Source organism: Astatotilapia calliptera, chromosome 17 (assembly GCF_964374335.1).
Source record: "Astatotilapia calliptera chromosome 17, fAstCal68.1, whole genome shotgun sequence".
NCBI lineage: Eukaryota > Metazoa > Chordata > Actinopteri > Cichliformes > Cichlidae > Astatotilapia > Astatotilapia calliptera.
In genome coordinates, this window is record NC_137438.1 from 2,427,102 (window position 1) to 2,445,295 (window position 18,194).

At 41.0% G+C, this 18,194-nt stretch overlaps 1 protein-coding gene across 1 annotated transcript in view; it reads left to right on the forward strand.

Annotated features, from left to right (window-relative positions):
• mpped1 (metallophosphoesterase domain containing 1) overlaps positions 1 to 18,194 on the forward strand; it is a 93,594-nt gene that overhangs the window by 64,190 nt on the left and 11,210 nt on the right. Inside the window, exon 5 of the mRNA XM_026146499.2 lies at positions 13,543 to 13,658. Coding sequence (XP_026002284.1) covers positions 13,543 to 13,658 — 116 coding nt within the window. The remainder of the gene's footprint in view (positions 1 to 13,542; positions 13,659 to 18,194) is intronic.

The following is an 18,194-nucleotide window of genomic DNA, read 5'->3' on the forward strand; positions in this document are numbered from 1 at the left end:
TTTGTGTGTGTCAAATGGACAGATGTCCCCACTCTCTGTCCCACAGATGGGCTCTGTGATGCCACAGTGTCCTTGTCCAGGATTCACAGGATGCTTGGACACACACAAGGAAACCAAACCCAACTGGGCCCACTGCTGACAGTGTGTGTGTTGCTAGTGTATCACTGGAAAGATGACTGTGTCTAGTATAACACTGTGTGCAGATCAGCACGCTGGCAGTCTTCTTATCCTTCTGCTGCTTTCTGCAGAGACCCCTGCTGCACTCACTGCTCACCTGCAATTACACCATCACACAGATCTGTCTTAAACACCGAGATAGGTGATAATAAAATTATCCCCCCTCCCTTCCCCACACACAAAGAGCTAAGAGTGATAATATATGTGTGTGTGTGTGTGTGTGTGTGTGTGTGTGTGTGTGTGTGTGTGTGTGTGTTCTGTGACCTGCTGTGAGTTACATAAGTCATGCTGAGGGCCAACATGTCTCCAATCTGCCTCTCTGCAGAGAGGTTTACAGCGAGGACACACTCACCGCCACACAGGTGAAACTGAGGCCACAAAAAGGGCAGATTAAAGGAGCAGTGCAGCTAAAAAATCCAATATTCTTTAAACCAACTGTACATGAACCTCCAGAGTAATCAAACTCATTTTAAAAGACAAAATCAAAGTGAATGAGAGCCAACGTCTCAAGATTATTGATCAAATATCAAAATATGAGGCTTTGACAGGTTTGTACCTAGATTTTTTCCCATCCACATCAGATAACTTGAAAAAAAAGTTGAATCTGAAAAGTCGCTACAAATAATTTGAGATCTCCCACAAATTTTAACTGCAGTCAGAATAAAATCCATTAGTTTACAAGCTTGTTTATGGTCATCGCATTTGGTTTTTGTATATACCAATTGTGAATCACCCCACCCCCATAACCATTTATACCAGCCCCCATCATGTTTTCTAGATGTACTACCTGTCTGGTGACCCCTGATTACACACTGACAACGTTTGACCTGAAATGTTCAGATTTGGATAAATCACTCCATAAGTCATTAATGTTCGCTCCAATTCTCACATCTCAGCCTTTTCTTTGTGTTTCTTTTCTTTTAAAGCGGCTTATTGAGAGCCACTGTTGCATTCAGAATATTTGTGACCGATCTTCAGCAAACAGAAGATGGGTCAGCTGAGGGGATTTGTTTCTCAGGTCGATATTTGGCCTGAGCTGGATTATTTCCTGCTTCTTAGGGACTTTTATATACGGTTCAGTTTTTTAGGCCTGCCACTTCTTTTTTGGTTCTCTACTCGACTAATTTCCTCAAATTTTTAAAGAACAAACTGTGCACCAAGATGTCAAGATGTGCCACGTTTTCATCTAATAGCACTTTCAGAATCACCTTGTTGGTGCAAAAATACAGTTTTGTGCCTGGCACACTGTGTCTTTGGCATTTTTCAGAGATTCAGCTGAAGAAATGGGAACAAATGAAGTACTTTTGGAACAGGCTGGTGGTAAAGACACGAGATAACATGGGTTCTATTCTAAGTTTTCTGCTATGTGTAGACACAACACTGAGTCGAGTTTCAAGTGTCTCAGCTAACAAACCGAAACAAAAGTATTCCTTGGAATAAAACACTGGAGTAGACATGAGTGGAAAAGCAGCCAATGCCCAAAGAAAAACTTATAAAAAGTATAATGGGACATGTAATATCATATCATTCATGTTGGTAACAACCTATCCAGCCCTTGGCCGTGTGTTTAGGATGATTGTTTTACTGAAACGTCCACCCTGGTTTCATCTTAACCCTCATGCATAGTGGTCACTACAGTGGACAGCTATTCAAAGGCCACACAGAGCCACACCATGATGATTACGGCCCCAACAGAGCTCACTGGAACCTCCAGTATTTATTCAATTCTTTTGTAACCAATGGCATCAGTATGTTTTGTAACAATGAGGTTGTGGGAGCGCTCGCTGGTTGTACCCATCGTGACATGTGGTAATGACACACCATTTATAGGCCATCAGTTGAACCAGCTGATATTAATGTGCACTAAGTAGCAGGAGTGCTTTCTAATTACTGATAGATTTCAGCTGGTGTCACGACTTTCTTTTCTTCACGTGTTACGTGCTTATGAGCATCTCTGGTTTGACTTCTTTGTATGTCTGGATCTGATGGGTTGTTACCAACATCTGATGATGATTTCGTGTCAGTAGTTCATTTAGAAACATATTTACTTGGAAAACTGGTGTTTAATACTTATTTTACCTGCTGCATGTCACTGTCTTTTGTCTTGTATTTATTGAGTTTGATTTTTGTCCTTTCTATTGTTTGTGGCATCTCTATTTTTTCCTTCTTCTGTCTCCTCGTTCCCATTACAGCACAACCAGGTGCAGCACATGCCCCCCTCCCCCCGAGTGTGAGGCTTCTTACTGTTTAAAGGGAATTCTTCCACTTTCCCAATGCTGCTCCTGATGGTTCTCACTGTTGTCTCTCTAACAGTGCAGGCTCTTTGCATAACAATGTAAAGCTCCTTGACGCACTTTATAATAATTTAATCAACAACTGAATTAAATGGAATTAAATCTTATTCTGTTGAACTTTAAGGATTTTTTTTCCATTAAAGGCCATTTCCAGGATAAAATATATTGATATGAAAATTATAAGTTATTAGTCATATTACATGACGTTTGCCAACAGGCTGCTCAGGCTTAGGCAGCAAGAGTCGTTTGGCTGAGGTAATGACAGAGGAGAGATAAATAAAATGATTTTCTTTATGACAAAGTTGTACATGTGCAGATAATTTAAATAATTTCGTTGAACATCTTGCTGACAATAAGAGGCTGTTTTGTTCTATTCTAAGTTAACATTCTCCATAAGGAACTAATAATGTAAAAAATGCTTTTCTATCAGTTTAAGAACATTGAGCACACCTGTGTGTGTGTGCGTGTGTGCGTGTGTGTGCGTGTGTGTGTGTGTGTGTGTTGGATGGAGTAAGGTGGTGTTAGTACACCACAACACACACTCTGACAGTGAGAAAGATGCTGCAGGCGAGTCTCTGTCACATCTCTAATCCTGCTTCTAGCGCTGTGTTCCTCCCTCACTGCTTCTCTTCCTCTCTTCCTTCCCTGCTCTCTCTATCTCTTTCATCATGCCCTCATCTATTAACTAATGATTCCCGTTTCTTTCTCTTCATTTGTGTATTTTACCGTCCTCTTTTTTGTCTGTCCCCCCATCCTCTCATTCAGTGGCTCTTGTTCTCCTGCCCTGTTTCTGCCTCTCTGTGTTCCTGCTGTGAGGATCAAGCCACTATGGTGGTTGGACTTGCGTGTGTGCTGCTCGTGATTAAACATCAAAGTCTGTCCACGACTGGGGGAATCGAATAGCGTGCGTCCACAGTGGTTTTGAGTCACGATAAATAATTAACGTGAAGAACTGTCTCTTTGCGCCATATAAAACAACTTGTTCCCCCTCTGTGTCGCTCGGCGTCCCGCTGGGCTGAGTGGGCCGAGCAAGTCAAACTCTTGCATGCTTGGCGTGTACCACCACAGGCTATGTGAACACTGAAGCACATGTGCAGATTTTGCCTCTGCGCACATGCCTGCTTATGTCCACGAGTGTCGCCATGTCTGTTGAGTTAAAACTGACTGAGTCAAATTAGCTTAAATAAGCACTGCTAATCCCATTGTGTGGGAGGAGAGAGGGGATGGTGAGTGAAAGCAGGCCTGGTGGAGCCTCTGCTTTTCGAAACACACAATACTGAATCTGTACTCAAGAAAATTAGATTCTTTTTCTAAATATTCGATTGTGTTTTGCTGCCTTCTTTGATTTCTTGACTTTGCTTTGTATTATCTTGTCTCTATCACTATTGTTGTCATTCTAGTCGTTTAAGACTTACGTTTTAATATTACGTTTCAGTCTAATACAGTGTAAAGACAGACGTATCATTATTTTACTGGTCCAGTGAGAAGAAAGCTTGCTTCAGCTTCATAAAGGCGTTGTTTGATGGTTGGAACGGAAATACTTAACTGGCCTGCGCAAAGTCCTGACTGATGTCTCATCAAACACCAAGATCAGTATCTAACCCAACAATTGCTCTCTGGGATGAGTGGGAAAAATTTTATAGGTGTGGAAAACTTTCCCAGAAGAGTGGATGCTGTTACAGCTGCAAAGGGAAAATCAATTTAGAACGGGATGTCATAAAGGTTCCTGTGAATGTGTCCTTTTGTCTATGTCGTTAAAAGCTTCGGTTACAAATGTGTGCAGGAATTCCTGGATTGCTCTGCAAAGCGTTTCCAGACATGTTGGAATGGCCTGTAATTCCTTATGCTAGCGGTCACACGTTATAATAATTTTGCGTGTTGATCAATACCGCAGCCTTGTAGATGTAATAACTCACTCGGAGCTTTTGAGTTGGCTGTTCGATGTGGCAGGCTCGTCAAAAAATAATGAAATCCATAACAGACGTTTCTAATAGGTTTAACTTTTTCATGGCAGTGTTCGCTCTGGCACGCAGCCGTCTCTCTCCTACAAATTGCATTCCCACACAGCTTAACTGAAGCACCGATTTTGAAGGGAACATTAAAGCCACCGGATTATGTTTTCTATCAACCTAATAAATACAGTTAGTTAATATATTTGGCACACTGCAGTTTTGCATATTATTGACCATATCTGTAACATGTTCACTGACATTTTTTTCTATTCTAGCATAATGTTGCCGATCCTGCAGTGCAGTATCTAGTTGTCAGGACACTGTCCATTGTACTAAAGTGCCTGGAGTGCACCCTTAATTACTGCCACTGGAGGGGATAAACATATTTAGGCAAATGTATGGCACGATCTGGTTCTGGTTCCTTTGTAAGCTTCTGGCCCTTTTACATAGTGTGTCTTTGTCGTGGCAGATGGCTGCCACTACCTGAACCGGGAAGTTTTTCCTTCCCACTGTTGCCAAATGTTTGCTCGTAGGGGGTCATCTAATCGTTGGGCCTTCCCTGTATTATTGTAGGGTCTTTGCCTTACGATGTAAAGTGACTCGAAGTCACTGGTGTTGTGATCTGGAGCTGTAAAGATAAAATTCAACTGAACTTAATTGACCTTTGTGCTAAACATTCTTTAAAATCACCATTATGGTTTTGTTCTTATGATGCAGTTGTATTTGTCATTAAATCCCGGTGGGTTTGTGCCTTCTCAAAATTAAATCTTTCAGGGACCCTCGTCATTAAGGTACTGAACTTTTAACACACTAATATTTCTGCAGTTAGCCTTACTGCGCACTGAGGGACTGTCAGTAAGAGAAGGGATTCATTCTTGAACACAGAAGCAGGGTCATTACTGTTTCTTCATTATCTAATAAGCTGATAGGTAAATAAAGCACATGTAGCCTCACCATGTCCATGGCAGAGCCAAATGGAGTGTTCACAATAAGTTGCCCAACAGGTTTGGGGTGGCTGTAGTTCAGGAGGTAGAGCAGGTCACCTACTGATCAGTAGGTTGGTGGTTCAAACACTGGCTCCTCCAGTCTGCACGTGAAGTCTGCATGTCACGTATCCTTGGGCAAGATACTAATCCCAAGTTGCTCTGCGATGCATCCATTGGAGTGTGAATGTAGTTAGAAAGCACTACGTGTAAAGAAAGTGCTTGTGAGAATGGGTGAATGTGGCATGTTGCATACAGTGCTTTGGAGAGTAGAGAAGCGCTATATAAGAATCAGTGCATTTAGTTTGTGGATTTAAATACGACATGTCAGAAGACCACATGGTCTGCAAACATGACCTAAACTGGAGTGTTTAATTTTTGGGGCAAATATATATGTCTCATTTGATTGATTGATTGATTGATTGATTGAATGCTTTATTGGCCATATGCAGGTTGCCCCGCAGAGGAATAGGACCCCCCGACTTACACACACAACAAAGACATCACATGGGAATACAGTCGGAGATCGGCAGCGTTGCAGAGAAAACACAGAAAAATTACACAACAATGGGAAAAAGTACAAGAGGAAAAAAAGAGACCTCTTCTCAGGCTGGGCACCTATGGGAGAACAGCATGAGAACAGGAAACAAAAAAAAAAACTCCTCACAAAAAAAAAAAAAACTCCTCACAAAAAAAAAAAAACTCCTCACAAAAAAAAAAAAAAAACTCCTCACAAAAAAAAAAAAACTCCTCACAAAAAAAAAAAAACTCCTCACAAAAAAAAAAAAAAAACTCCTCACAAAAAAAAAACTCCTCACAAAAAAAAAAAACTCCTCACAAAAAAAAAAATCTCCTCACAAAAAAAAAATCTCCTCACAAAAAAAAAAACTCCTCACAAAAAAAAAAAAACTCCTCACAAAAAAAAAAAAAAACTCCTCACAAAAAAAAAAAAAACTCCTCACAAAAAAAAAAATCTCCTCACAAAAAAAAAACTCCTCACAAAAAAAAAACTCCTCACAAAAAAAAAAAACTCCTCACAAAAAAAACAAAAACTGTCAGAGAAAAAAAATTGAAAGTATTACTAACCGCATCTTGTTCTCTGTCCATATTTACAATAATAACGATCAGCTTTTTCATGACAGTCTTACTTTTATCCAACCTTAGTTTTTAGAACTACTCTAGGTATTATTAGCTAAGCTAACATTAGCTACTAACCTACTGTTAGCTACTCTCTTAGTGGTGTAAGGTGACAGTATGTGACAGTTAATAACTACAAAAGACATGGTCCTAAATATAACTAAAGGAATAAAAAAAGGTTTTACTTACCTTGCAGTTCTACAGCAGTAGCTATAATATGGGTTTGATTTTAAATGTATTGGTATAATCCACTGATTTATGCAAGCATGGATCTAGGAGGCAAACAAAAAGGAGGCAAACAGTGGCTAAAGTTAGCAGTTGGCACCCAACTCCTTCTTTGTCTTTATCCAGGGACAAAATGGAAAGTAGGAATCCGGCTGTTTGTTATTATTATTATTATTATTTATGCTTATTACACAGAACCTACCACAGGTAACTGAGTGGTAATATCTTGGAAATTACCACATTATTACATTCTTGTTTTTTCCTTGTTACCCTACTATTACGACTTTATTACCAAGCTCTATTTCCACATTGTTACCCCCAGTTTTGGGGCCCTTATTATGCAATTACATAAATTTCAGCATAATATTACTCAATTGTAACCACTGTTGCTTCCATGATATTAGTTGGCAATTGCATAAATTGCATAAATGGTAACTTAGAGATTACCACCTTATTACCCTCTTGTTTCCCCCTTGTTACCTTACTATTACCACTTTATTACCGAGCTGTAGCAGAAAGTGCTACCGGAAGTTGAAGTTAGGATTCACACAGGGCCACCAAACTTGGACAACAGGGCATTGGAAAAATATTGCTTGTTCTTCTGAGCCTTGATTTCTGCTGCAACATTTAGATGATAAGGTCAGAACCACCCTGGATTGTCTCAGCAGTCCAGGCTGCTGCTGGTGGTGTAATGCTGTGGGGGATATTATCTTGGCACACTCTGAGCCCCTCAGTACCAGCTGAGCATTTAAATGCCACAGTCTATCTAGTCAAAAGTAAGAGATGTTGTAGTCAACAAAGATTTGACAGTGTCTTCTAACTAATCAAACTGTATATTGCATTTTAAAAATTTTGTATTAATACATTTTTGTTGCATCCAGCAGTCATTAGGAGTAAAAACTGAGTTACATCAATGCCATATGCAAGAAGTACTTTGTGTGGTGCAGCTAGTGTTAATTTACCTGCAGGTGGTCTCACCTGCCAGATGATTTAGTAGAGACTTTGCAATCAACCTCTGCGAGAGCTGTTAAGTCTCATGGGATCATGTGCGCCCCTCTGCTCACTTCTTCCCCAGCAAGGTTTGCAAGCACAGGCAAACAGATAGATGTCAGGCAGAGGTGGTTTGAAATAAAATCACAATTTTACAGGCATGAATGCATTTACAAGTATGGAGAAACCTGTGTGTGTGTGTGTGTGTGTGTGCGTGCGTGCGTGTGTGTGTGTGTGTGTGTGTGTGTGTGTGTGTGTGTGTGTGTGTGTGTGTGTGTGTGTGTGTGTGTGTGCGTATGTGTGTGTGTGTGTGTGCGTGTGTGTGTGTGTGTGTGTGTGTGTGTGTGTGTGCGCGCACCGCTGTGGCCCAACCCAACCTGCCTGCAAGGCTGTTATTAGGGTTGTTAAGTCGTGAGTAGTTAATTAAATCTAGCAGAGGTGATCACAGTTGGGTGTTTTCACTGTGTCGGTGCATGTAATGATTAGCACAGGGCCTGTGTTAAACATTAGGATGGACCTCGTTATATTAATCTTCTGTAGTTCTTACTTCCTCTTTGTATACTTTAAAAACACAGCGCTTACTTCAACATCCCTTTTTTCATCTTTTGCTTTTCAACACTTCCATTGTGACTAGTGTTCATGTGTTTTTAGCACTTTTTTCTACCATCACACCTGGATTTGTTTTTTCACCTGAGTGTTACTACGTAGTAGCATTTTGATACACTAAGTGAGAAATATTAATTTGATATTTATAGAGGGTTATGACACGGCTGTGCAGTTCCATTCAGCCGATGTTATAACATTTGCTCCTTTCCATATTCCACAGTCATAGTGTCAGAGGTTTAGCTCTGTTACTAACTGCTTGGCTAACATTGGTGTACGACAGTTGAAAGGAACAAGCACAATGAGGGCTTTAATGAAGCAAGTGAGCTTTCCGATCATTACATCTGTAAAGATATTTGCATCAGAGCTGCCCCAGCACTTAAGAAAATGTACAATGAATGACAAATGTAAGGATGTATAGGAGTATCAGGGGGCAGTTGTAGACCAGCAAGCCTCCAGGCGAGTGATACACCGGCAGTTACTGTTGCTCTGTAACTGTTAAAAATCTAAATATGCAAATGTCTTTGGCCAGATCACAATAATCATAACCAACCTGGCAAGGGCCAGCTTTTGATACTTAAAAATGCGCTGACCTTTGGCCAGATTTCTGTCTTAAATTAAAGTTGGATGTACAGTCCTACTTCCTCCTGACCTGTCTCCAAACCCTGTTTCTCTCTCTTCCCTGCTGGACCTCAGAATAACTCCGCTGCTGATGTGCTTTTCAAAAATTCCCTCTCAACGTGGCCTCACAGAGAGCAGACTGCTCTCCTGGCAGCAGGTCGTTTCCCTCGCTAACGAGGTGAGTGAGGAGGAGAAATGAGGAGAGAGAGACACACATTCACAGAGAGATGGAGTAATATGTCAAGAGGAGAAAGAGGAGAGGAGGAGAAACGGGCACAGATACGTGATGAGATGAAGAAGAGAGAGAATGAGGTAGAAGAGGCATTCAATGATTCGTGGACTCGCTCGGGTGATATCTGAGGCCCCTCTGTTATACAGACATGCACAAATATATACACTGACAGTGTTAAACACATGCATGAAAACCCAAGTGAAAATGGGTCTGCAAAAATGCATTCAAGTTTGACTTTTCCTCTTGTCCTTAGGAGAGGTGAAGCCAGTAGCTCTGAACGTTTGTGTGAGTGTGAGAAATGAAAGTAACGGTTTCATGGCTGTTGTGTTTTTTCCCCCGCGCAGCCCGAAGATGCGCCTGGGGACTGAGTTCTGTAGCACAAACATCTGTTTTCTCCTCTTTTTTCTCTTGTAAAAGCCATAACAAACAGCAGCCCAGCACGTCAACAGAATCTTTAATACGCTCCCCCTACGCCCGCACGCCTGATTCTACTCCTGTAACTTAACACAAATCACCTGTATCATTGTAATCTCTTACCTGATAAAAAACATCACTTTGCAGCAGGGATATGATCAGTGGAATTACATTTAGTTATTCCCGGGTTTGCTCAGCAAACACAGGAGTGGTTCTCTCCTAGAAAGAAGATACGGTCAGTTCCTCGCGGGAGATAATCTCTTTTTAGTAACTGTGACGCCTACAATCGGCACGGACACGTTTTCCTGGCACCGTGGACACTATGAGGAGGTTTGCTGGTAAAATGAGATATAACTGTTTGAAAGAGAGTGACACCTTCCCATACAGAATGATTGATGGTACCAAATTAAAACAAGCTCCAGTGCTTTAGCAAAGGTACTATAATCCTTCGTTGACAAAATGATAGACTAGACCATCAGTGTTTTAGGGACTTTATGACGAATTTGAGATAATGATTTTTTCTTCCTTTGGAAATTTTGCAGCCTTTTGAAAATCTTGTTATAAGTTTTTATTCCACCAAACTATGTTTCAAAAAGTTCTGACAGGTGCTCAGTGATCAATCATCAGTTCCTTCTGCTTTCTTTAAAACGTCATACGAGCCCGAAGATGCAGAAAACTAGAAATGATATATTCTTCTAACCATATTGCAAAGCATAGTGTCAGTTTCAGCATTAATTCTTTTCCTTACAGTTAAAAAAAATAAGTAGAAAACTGACTAAATTCCACACCAAGTTACAACAGTTGATGGCATAATCACATGGCTTTCATCCAGAGGAGACTTTGCCTTCATCTTCATCAGGGCAGTCACGGAAGTCTAAAGACCTGCTGGGTTTCAGGCAGAAAGATCAATTGCTAAAATGCTAACGACACCATTTAACCCCCATGCATTTCACTGTTGCTTAGTGCACTATACTGTGCTGCAACAAAAGTCTCCATGCTAACAGAATTCTAGAGTTGCCCTTATTTATTTGGATGAAGCATTTTTTCTGCAAACACTGACCAACTACCCACTTAGCACCAGTGAAAATTTGACGAGTGTCCTGCAAATCAGAAATGGAGAATGTAGACTTTTAAAGTAAAAATGTGCACCTTTTGGAAGATGCTGCATTCAGCAGTGAGGCACAGCGTTGGTGCCCTAGTGCAACAACACTAGTAGGGCACACTTGGCTATGGTCTCACATGATACCCTGCACTAAAATCTGTGCACAGTGCATTGAAATGTGATGCTCAAACAGTGTTTCTCCTTAACTATGGTGGCAAAATGGAAGAAAAACTAATGATGCATCTAAACTTAAGCTTTCACTCCATCACAGAGACAGAAACAACAGATCCAGGTGTAACAATGAAATAAAACACAACCTTCTGAGCAATGACGCCGTCTCATTCTTTGCCTTTGAATCAAGGGAGCAGGTGGTTGGTTGACACGGGTCCTGAAACTCGTTCCATCTGTTTGCTTCTCATCCACACACATTTACTCTGTCTGGCTTCCACTGACACTCCAGTGCATACCTCCACCTCTCGTGGCTCTCATCAGCTTCCTACTCTCACTACAGCCTCTCTACAGTCTGCAAACACCATAAAATGTACTTTATTTTAAGAAAACAAGCAAAATGGTTGGTTTGAGCGTTTATGTGTCAATCCAAGCATCTCACCACTTGTTATCAGTGTCTTCATGAATTTTTCTCTTTGCTTATCTATCGCTGTTAAGCTGAATCAGCACGTGCTGGTCATTAACACAAGGGTTTCTTTCGTCTTCTCCTTTACTCGCTCTTTATCCCTCACAGAGAGAATCCGCAGCATCAATCGTATAGCTGAGCTCATCTGTTTTCATTGAGACATCTATGTTAAGATCAACATGAATATTAAATTCCACAGGCTCCATTAATATGCTAAGGCCAGTCCAAGTGTTTTAATATTCACCATGTAAATTATTGAGCTTGTGTTCATGGGCAGTGTTGGATCATTCGTCAGAAATGTTTAGTCTCTGATCTTCAAGAAGTAATGGAATTTTAATCGCACGCACTCAAGCTGAAACAGGAGGTGATTTTCCATGATGCACTGTCGCATCTGCTTGACCAGCCGTCCCCGCATTGTTGACCTCCAAGCTGCCATTTTTAGCTTTATTAATTAGAGGGAAAGGTGGAAAACATTCATTGTGACAGATATTTCTTCCTATCTTCAGTCCTGTCTTTCTGTCTTTGAAGTTCCTAACCATGTAAGACACCCGCCCACACACATCGGCACACACCGGAAATTATTCCGAAAAATCCTCATCTGATGTTTCACTGAGCACAGACGTGTCGGCAGTGGCCGCAGCGATAAAGTTGGTGTTTTGAGTGACTGCACTCAGCAATTTATAAAAAGTTGGTTGCATGGCAGCAGCCGAGGACGTTGTCGCCTGTGGTTGCACACATGTACACAAGCGTGCAGCGTGTTGTCGAGGAAGATGGATCGGAGTACAGATTGTAAGTGACATGTTAATTTCTTCTGCATCACTCACGGCCAAGGCGTCCGCTATCAAAGTAAAGGGACACGAGCCCCAGCCATCAAGGCTTTCCTCTTCTTTTTTCCCTTGTCTTCTCATCCTGGTGCATTCCAGGCTTGATTGTGCGCAAGGAGATGTTTAATATATCTTTCTACTCACCCATCTCCCTCAAAACCATTTGATTTATCCCTTTGCTCTACATCCTATTACTGCTTTCATGTCCCGAAGGTCAAACTGCATGTTTAGCGACTGAAAGCAAGCATGGTCGGGCATCGCAATTACAAGGTTACACGTATCAGAGCATCATTAAACATTGTTAAGGAATAATGGGTCAGCATCGCGTGTCAACTTTGATGATCTCCATACATTTTCGTGAGATATTCTTAAAGTTGCAGACAGCTTCCAGAGGTCGGGCCACAAATGTGCTACCAGTGCCAAAAGTTACATAGATCAGAAAAACTCCACGTAGACCGTCATCACGAAGAAGCTTCAACACAACAGATTTCACAAGTTTACTGTATATGTTGTTTTGCAATATAACTCCCTCTCATTTTGTAGCACTTAGTTGTTCAACATGCTCTTTATCCACGATGCAGAAACAGTTTGGTCATGTTACTAAAAATGTGTTTTCTTTTGCAGTTTTTAAAATCTTGCTTTGATGTGTTTTCCTCTTTATTAGTGTTCATCTCTGACTATAAAGCAGATATTAAATGATAGAAATGAGCTCTGCTCAAATAACGCAGGGTGTTTCACCATGATTAGTTCTTCATGTGTGATTTGCATGCACTGAGGAGTGGCAGATACAAAATACACATAAATAAAATACAGCGGTCATACAGACAGGTGAAACAAAGGAAATGCAGTGCTGTGAGGTGCTTATGTACTGGACAGCAGCTCCGCTTTATTTTCTGGGTCCTTTAAATTAAACTGTGAGAATGAATTCTACAACAAACGATCAGCCAGCAGATTATTGAGGTCAGGGTAATGGTAAATGGACTTGTTCTTAGCGCTTTTCTAGTCCTTTTGAGCAATCAAAGCACTTCACACAACCTCAGTCAAGCATGCACTTTTTGCTATGCTACCATTCACACACACTCATACTCCGATGGATATCTTCCCCAAGGATATTTGGCATGTAGACTGGAGCAGCCAGGGATCGAACTCATCGATTTTATCATGTAGAATTTAGACTGACCGAGTTCTGATTTACACCCGGTAATAAAAAGAAAGGTCCTGTGTTTAGTGCAATGCTCAACTCCAGTGTTCAGTGTTGTTAATGTAAAACTGGAGAACTAGAAGGTTTGCGACACCTGTTGGATGCTGTAAGACAAAGCATGATGTCTCTGTTTTCTCTTGTGTGTGTATGCAGGCAACCCTGGTACTACGGCTGGGGCTTCAACCTGCCGCGAGGTCAAGCTCTGCTGGATAAGTGGAACCAGATCCCAGACAACACAGACATTCTGGTCACACACTGCCCTCCACTGGGTGAGACACATATTACAACTGACACACACACACACACATGTGCATAGATATTCAATTTGAAACACTGTTACTGACATACATTTTTAGTTGCAATTATTTGGTAGTGGAATCATTTTTTTTGTCAAATTTACATGTTTCAGATCATCAAATACATTTTTACATCTTATAGATATTTTACATCTATAAGGATAACACAGGTACAATATGAAGTTATTAAATGATGACTGTGAAAAGCTGCTGCATAGCCCAAGTGCCCTTGAGCATCAGTTTAAGGACTGATGGCCTGGCGTTCTCCGTCTGAATTTCCCTGGTAGAAGTTATGCAAGCACAATTCAGAGTTTCACCAATTACAGCAAGTCGTCGATGCAGCCCCAGACCACCATCATCACCACCTTGTTTTGGGTTTGTTGTACTTTTTGTCTCGTCAGTCAACCTGTTAGGATACTTGTTCATGTTGCAGCAGTGCAGCACGGGCAGCAAGAGTGAGCTACGTGAATGTCTATAGGAAGTTTATATTCAAGACATAAAGACAAGGTGTGAGTGTTTATGTCTGTTTTGTGTCTGCCGTACAGATCAAATTCATCTTCAGTGACTACAAGTCAAAGGTTCAAATCCACACTTGTTTACATTCAGTTATCTTGTAGCTTAACTGTTACTTTTTTCTTTTGTTGCTTGTGTAAATTAAAGGTTCAGTTTAATACAGTACATGTTTAAATCCTCATTGCAGTCGATCTGGCTTGTGTAAATAGACATGGACACTAGAGTAAATCCAGCAGAAAACATATTTTAATTAGCCGAAGTTAACCTGTCTACTTCATTTGAGCAGCCCTCCCTTAAATACATATGCAACGAGGAGAGAGGTGCACTCAGAACACTGAGACAAAGCACACACAGATGGTTCGATAAATACACCACATGTGTTTGGAACAGAATGCGTCACATCTGTGCGTGGAGAGACTCGCAAAAACTCACCTAATCTTTTATTTATTTTTCCATTTATTGTTAACTTTCAGTTCAAAAGAGAGGAGGAACCAAACACGGCATAATCTCGGCTTGTTGGAAGGAGAAAAACTGAGCTTTGCTGTGTGAAATTTCATAAATTAGGGAGGCCAAGAAAACATGAGGAGGAGGCTGAGAGAGATAGCATGGAACCAGAAAAACATACAAAAATTTGAAATTTAGGTGGAAAACACAACTGATGACTGAAATCGTGGAGAACAAGACTAGACTATGTCATCATGTCAGTTCAGAGGCCACGCCCTTTGTAAGCCAGCCCATATGGAAAAGAAATAGAAAAAACTTGCATCAGATTTGGCTTGCTTCATATAGTGAATCATAGAAGGCTTCTATGATTCACTCATGAAAGTGGCCACTTTCTCATTACTTTCATATATTGTTCCAGTAAGTATCCAAAACATACAAGTTTCATTATATAATTTTTCAAGGGATCTTATATCTGTTTTCACTCTTGTATGCTTTTCATACAAGTTTCACACAAGACAGATACAAACTTTATAAGATTTATATATATCTTTTCCGTATGGGAGGGGCCGTTTCATGGAGCAACATGTTTTGTTTACAGGGGCGGAGCCATAAGCATCTATCTATCTGTGCTTTTTACTTGATGTTGATACGATCGTCTCAGACTGAAAGAAGGCTAGGTAAACTGACTGACTAAGCTACATACTTTCAGCCTCCACAGATCTATTTTGCGCATGTGTTTGTGCTGCATTGGTTATAGATTTGTAGATGTGGAGCGGCAGGTTTCTGCCCGCTTTCTCCGATTATTCTGGTCAGCTCAGATCACTCACACTTACAAACCTTCTATTATTATTGATTAAAAAGTATTTACTATATTAGCTATTACTCAGTAATTTCAAAAGATATTAGAGGTCACAATAAATCTATACACAGAATATTGGCACGGTAACTAAAATTTAAATTTAAATTTAAAAAAAAGAAGAAAAATAAACCAATAATAGAAAATAATAAACAAAGTTCGGGGCTTCTGAACTACACTACAAGTATGAGTTACTGTCCAAGCCCAACTCTGTGTCCTGAAGCTGATATTTCTGAAAAAAAAGTTGGCGACACACACGTGGATGCTATGAAGCTGTATGTATCAAAAAGCAGCAAACAAAACTTCAGCTTCTGGTGACATTTTGACAAATCAGGCTGCATTTACTGACGAGTCTATTTATGAGCCTCTCGTTCAGCTCCATCAGAATAAAAACACAGCAGTGCCCTTTGTTGTTTGGGGGTTTTTGCATTGAGAAACTGAAATGGACTCAGTCTCAGTGCTCTTGTGTCAGACCTCAGCTGCCTGTAAGTGTTCACAGAGCAGTTGAAGCAGACATCATTGCACACAGTCACAGTTATTTTGGGCGTGCTGCAGTCTGCAGCCACTGTTTTCCATAATGTGACTATGACATTACAGGAAGGCCTGTGTGCCTCTGACAAATCAAACTCATACAGTGTATTTGAAGCTGAAATGTGGAACAAGTCGGGTATTAAGATTAAGAAAGCTAACTGTGCTTTTTTCTTTTTTTCATAAACGAGCAGCTTTGAGCTTTTCTGTGAGCAGTGAGAAAGCGTGTCACATGCTCGACGCATGAAATTTGACCGCGGTAGTCCTTGTAGAGACACTACAGAAAACCATACAGTCTGTATATGCAGACATTTATCCACAGCTTTTGTAGACGTGCACACACGCACAGCTTGAGCATGCTCTGTCAATGGTTCATTTACCTTTCAAATGAAAGAGTGGTGGAAAGGGCCCCGATGAATCATTGTTGGATTGAGTGGATGCATAAAAGGTGAAAGTAATCACAGCGATGACTCACACAGATCAGTCAGCTCATCTTGCGCTGCCTGAGAGCACACTTTACCTGTACAGGAGATCATTAGCCTTCTTAGTAATCACTTTTCAGCTCATACACACTTGTTTTCATCCTCTTACACACCAGTGTTGCAGCAGTCTGAATAAACACAGATGCTAGCTCACAAGCTGACTGACATCCTGTGCAAGCATCACAAATATGGCTAAACACACACTCCTTTCTCTCCTGCACACACACTTTCACACCTCATCTCCTGCTGCAGCTGTGGTGTTCAGATGAGTGTGTGTGATTGATTTCCTTGTCTGCGTCTCGGCTGCGAACACGGCCATTTATTTTCCATTCAGCTTAGCCAAGTGTCTCCAGCTATCTGCTCATAAGCCACAGGCATATGGAGCAGCTACAGCAGGCTACTAATGCATGACACACACACACACACACACACACACACACACATACTCGGAGCAAGACTTGGAGGGAATGACATGAAAAAAAAAGTAGTATGGAAAAAGGGAAAGGAACACAAACGCGGACACTACAGTATTTTCTAATTGTTTTTAATAAGACGAAGTAAAACACAACAGATGAGAAGGTGAAGCAAAAAGGAGCAGGAGCAAGACATAATTTCGCACTGCGGCAAAAGCAAACGTCTTTTATGAGGCGCGATAAAGCTGCAGATCGGCGGCTAGAGAGGAAAAATATGGCCCCTTCATCTGGCTGTGAGGAAGAAGTTAACAGCAGAGAGAACAAGGGAGAAAGTGAGACAAAAAGAGGAAAACAGGCTCAATGCCCAAAGCAGCAGCTGCTTCGAAACAAGGAGCACATTAGAGTGAAATACCCCGAGACACAAAAAGCCCTCGTAACTTCTCACTTTACTTCCACCATCTCCCAAGGCTTGTAAAAATACACTTTTAAGGCATTTTATGCCTAAACCCATCCTAAACGTGTGTGTGTGTGTGTGTGTGTGTGTGTGTGTGTGTGTGTGTGTGTGTGTGTGTGTGTGTGTGTGTGTGTGTGTGTGTGTGTGTGTGTGTGTTTTACAGGTGGAGAGATTTAGAGGGTAAAGAAGTTGGTCTGTATCACTTTACAACCATGACTGATTCACTGCCAGCTTAGTACACAGATGTCGTTATTCCTCTGCTGAGCACAAGCGGGTCCATTAATTCTGCTGTGAGCAGGTTGCTGGGGAATATAAAAATGTATAAAGGCTGTCTTTCTTTCTCTTTGTTTTAAAAGCAAACAGATCAGCAGCACCTCTGATGTAGTATCGGGGCTTTCATTGTGGGAAAAGTCCTCCCATTATACAATTAAACTTATAGCATTGAGTGGCCTGAAGCCCCAAAACATCATTTCCAGCTGGAGCTTAATCAATAAGAAAAACCAGGACATTTAAATTTGTTTGCCTGAAGCTTGAAGTGTTACCCGCAACGACTTCAGACCCTTAGATTCTTAAAAATATCAATTCAATTTTATTTATTCAGCACCAAATCACAGCAACAGTCGCCTCAAGGTGCTTTATATTGTAAGGTCGACCCCACAATAACACATACTTAAAGATTACTGTCGTATGTTTGGAACATATGCACTGATTCTTTTATAGCGCTTTTCTGCTCTCCCAGAGCACTCAAAGCTCTTTATACAACATGCCACATTCACACACATTCACACTCCGATGGATGCATCAGAGAGCAGCTCAGGG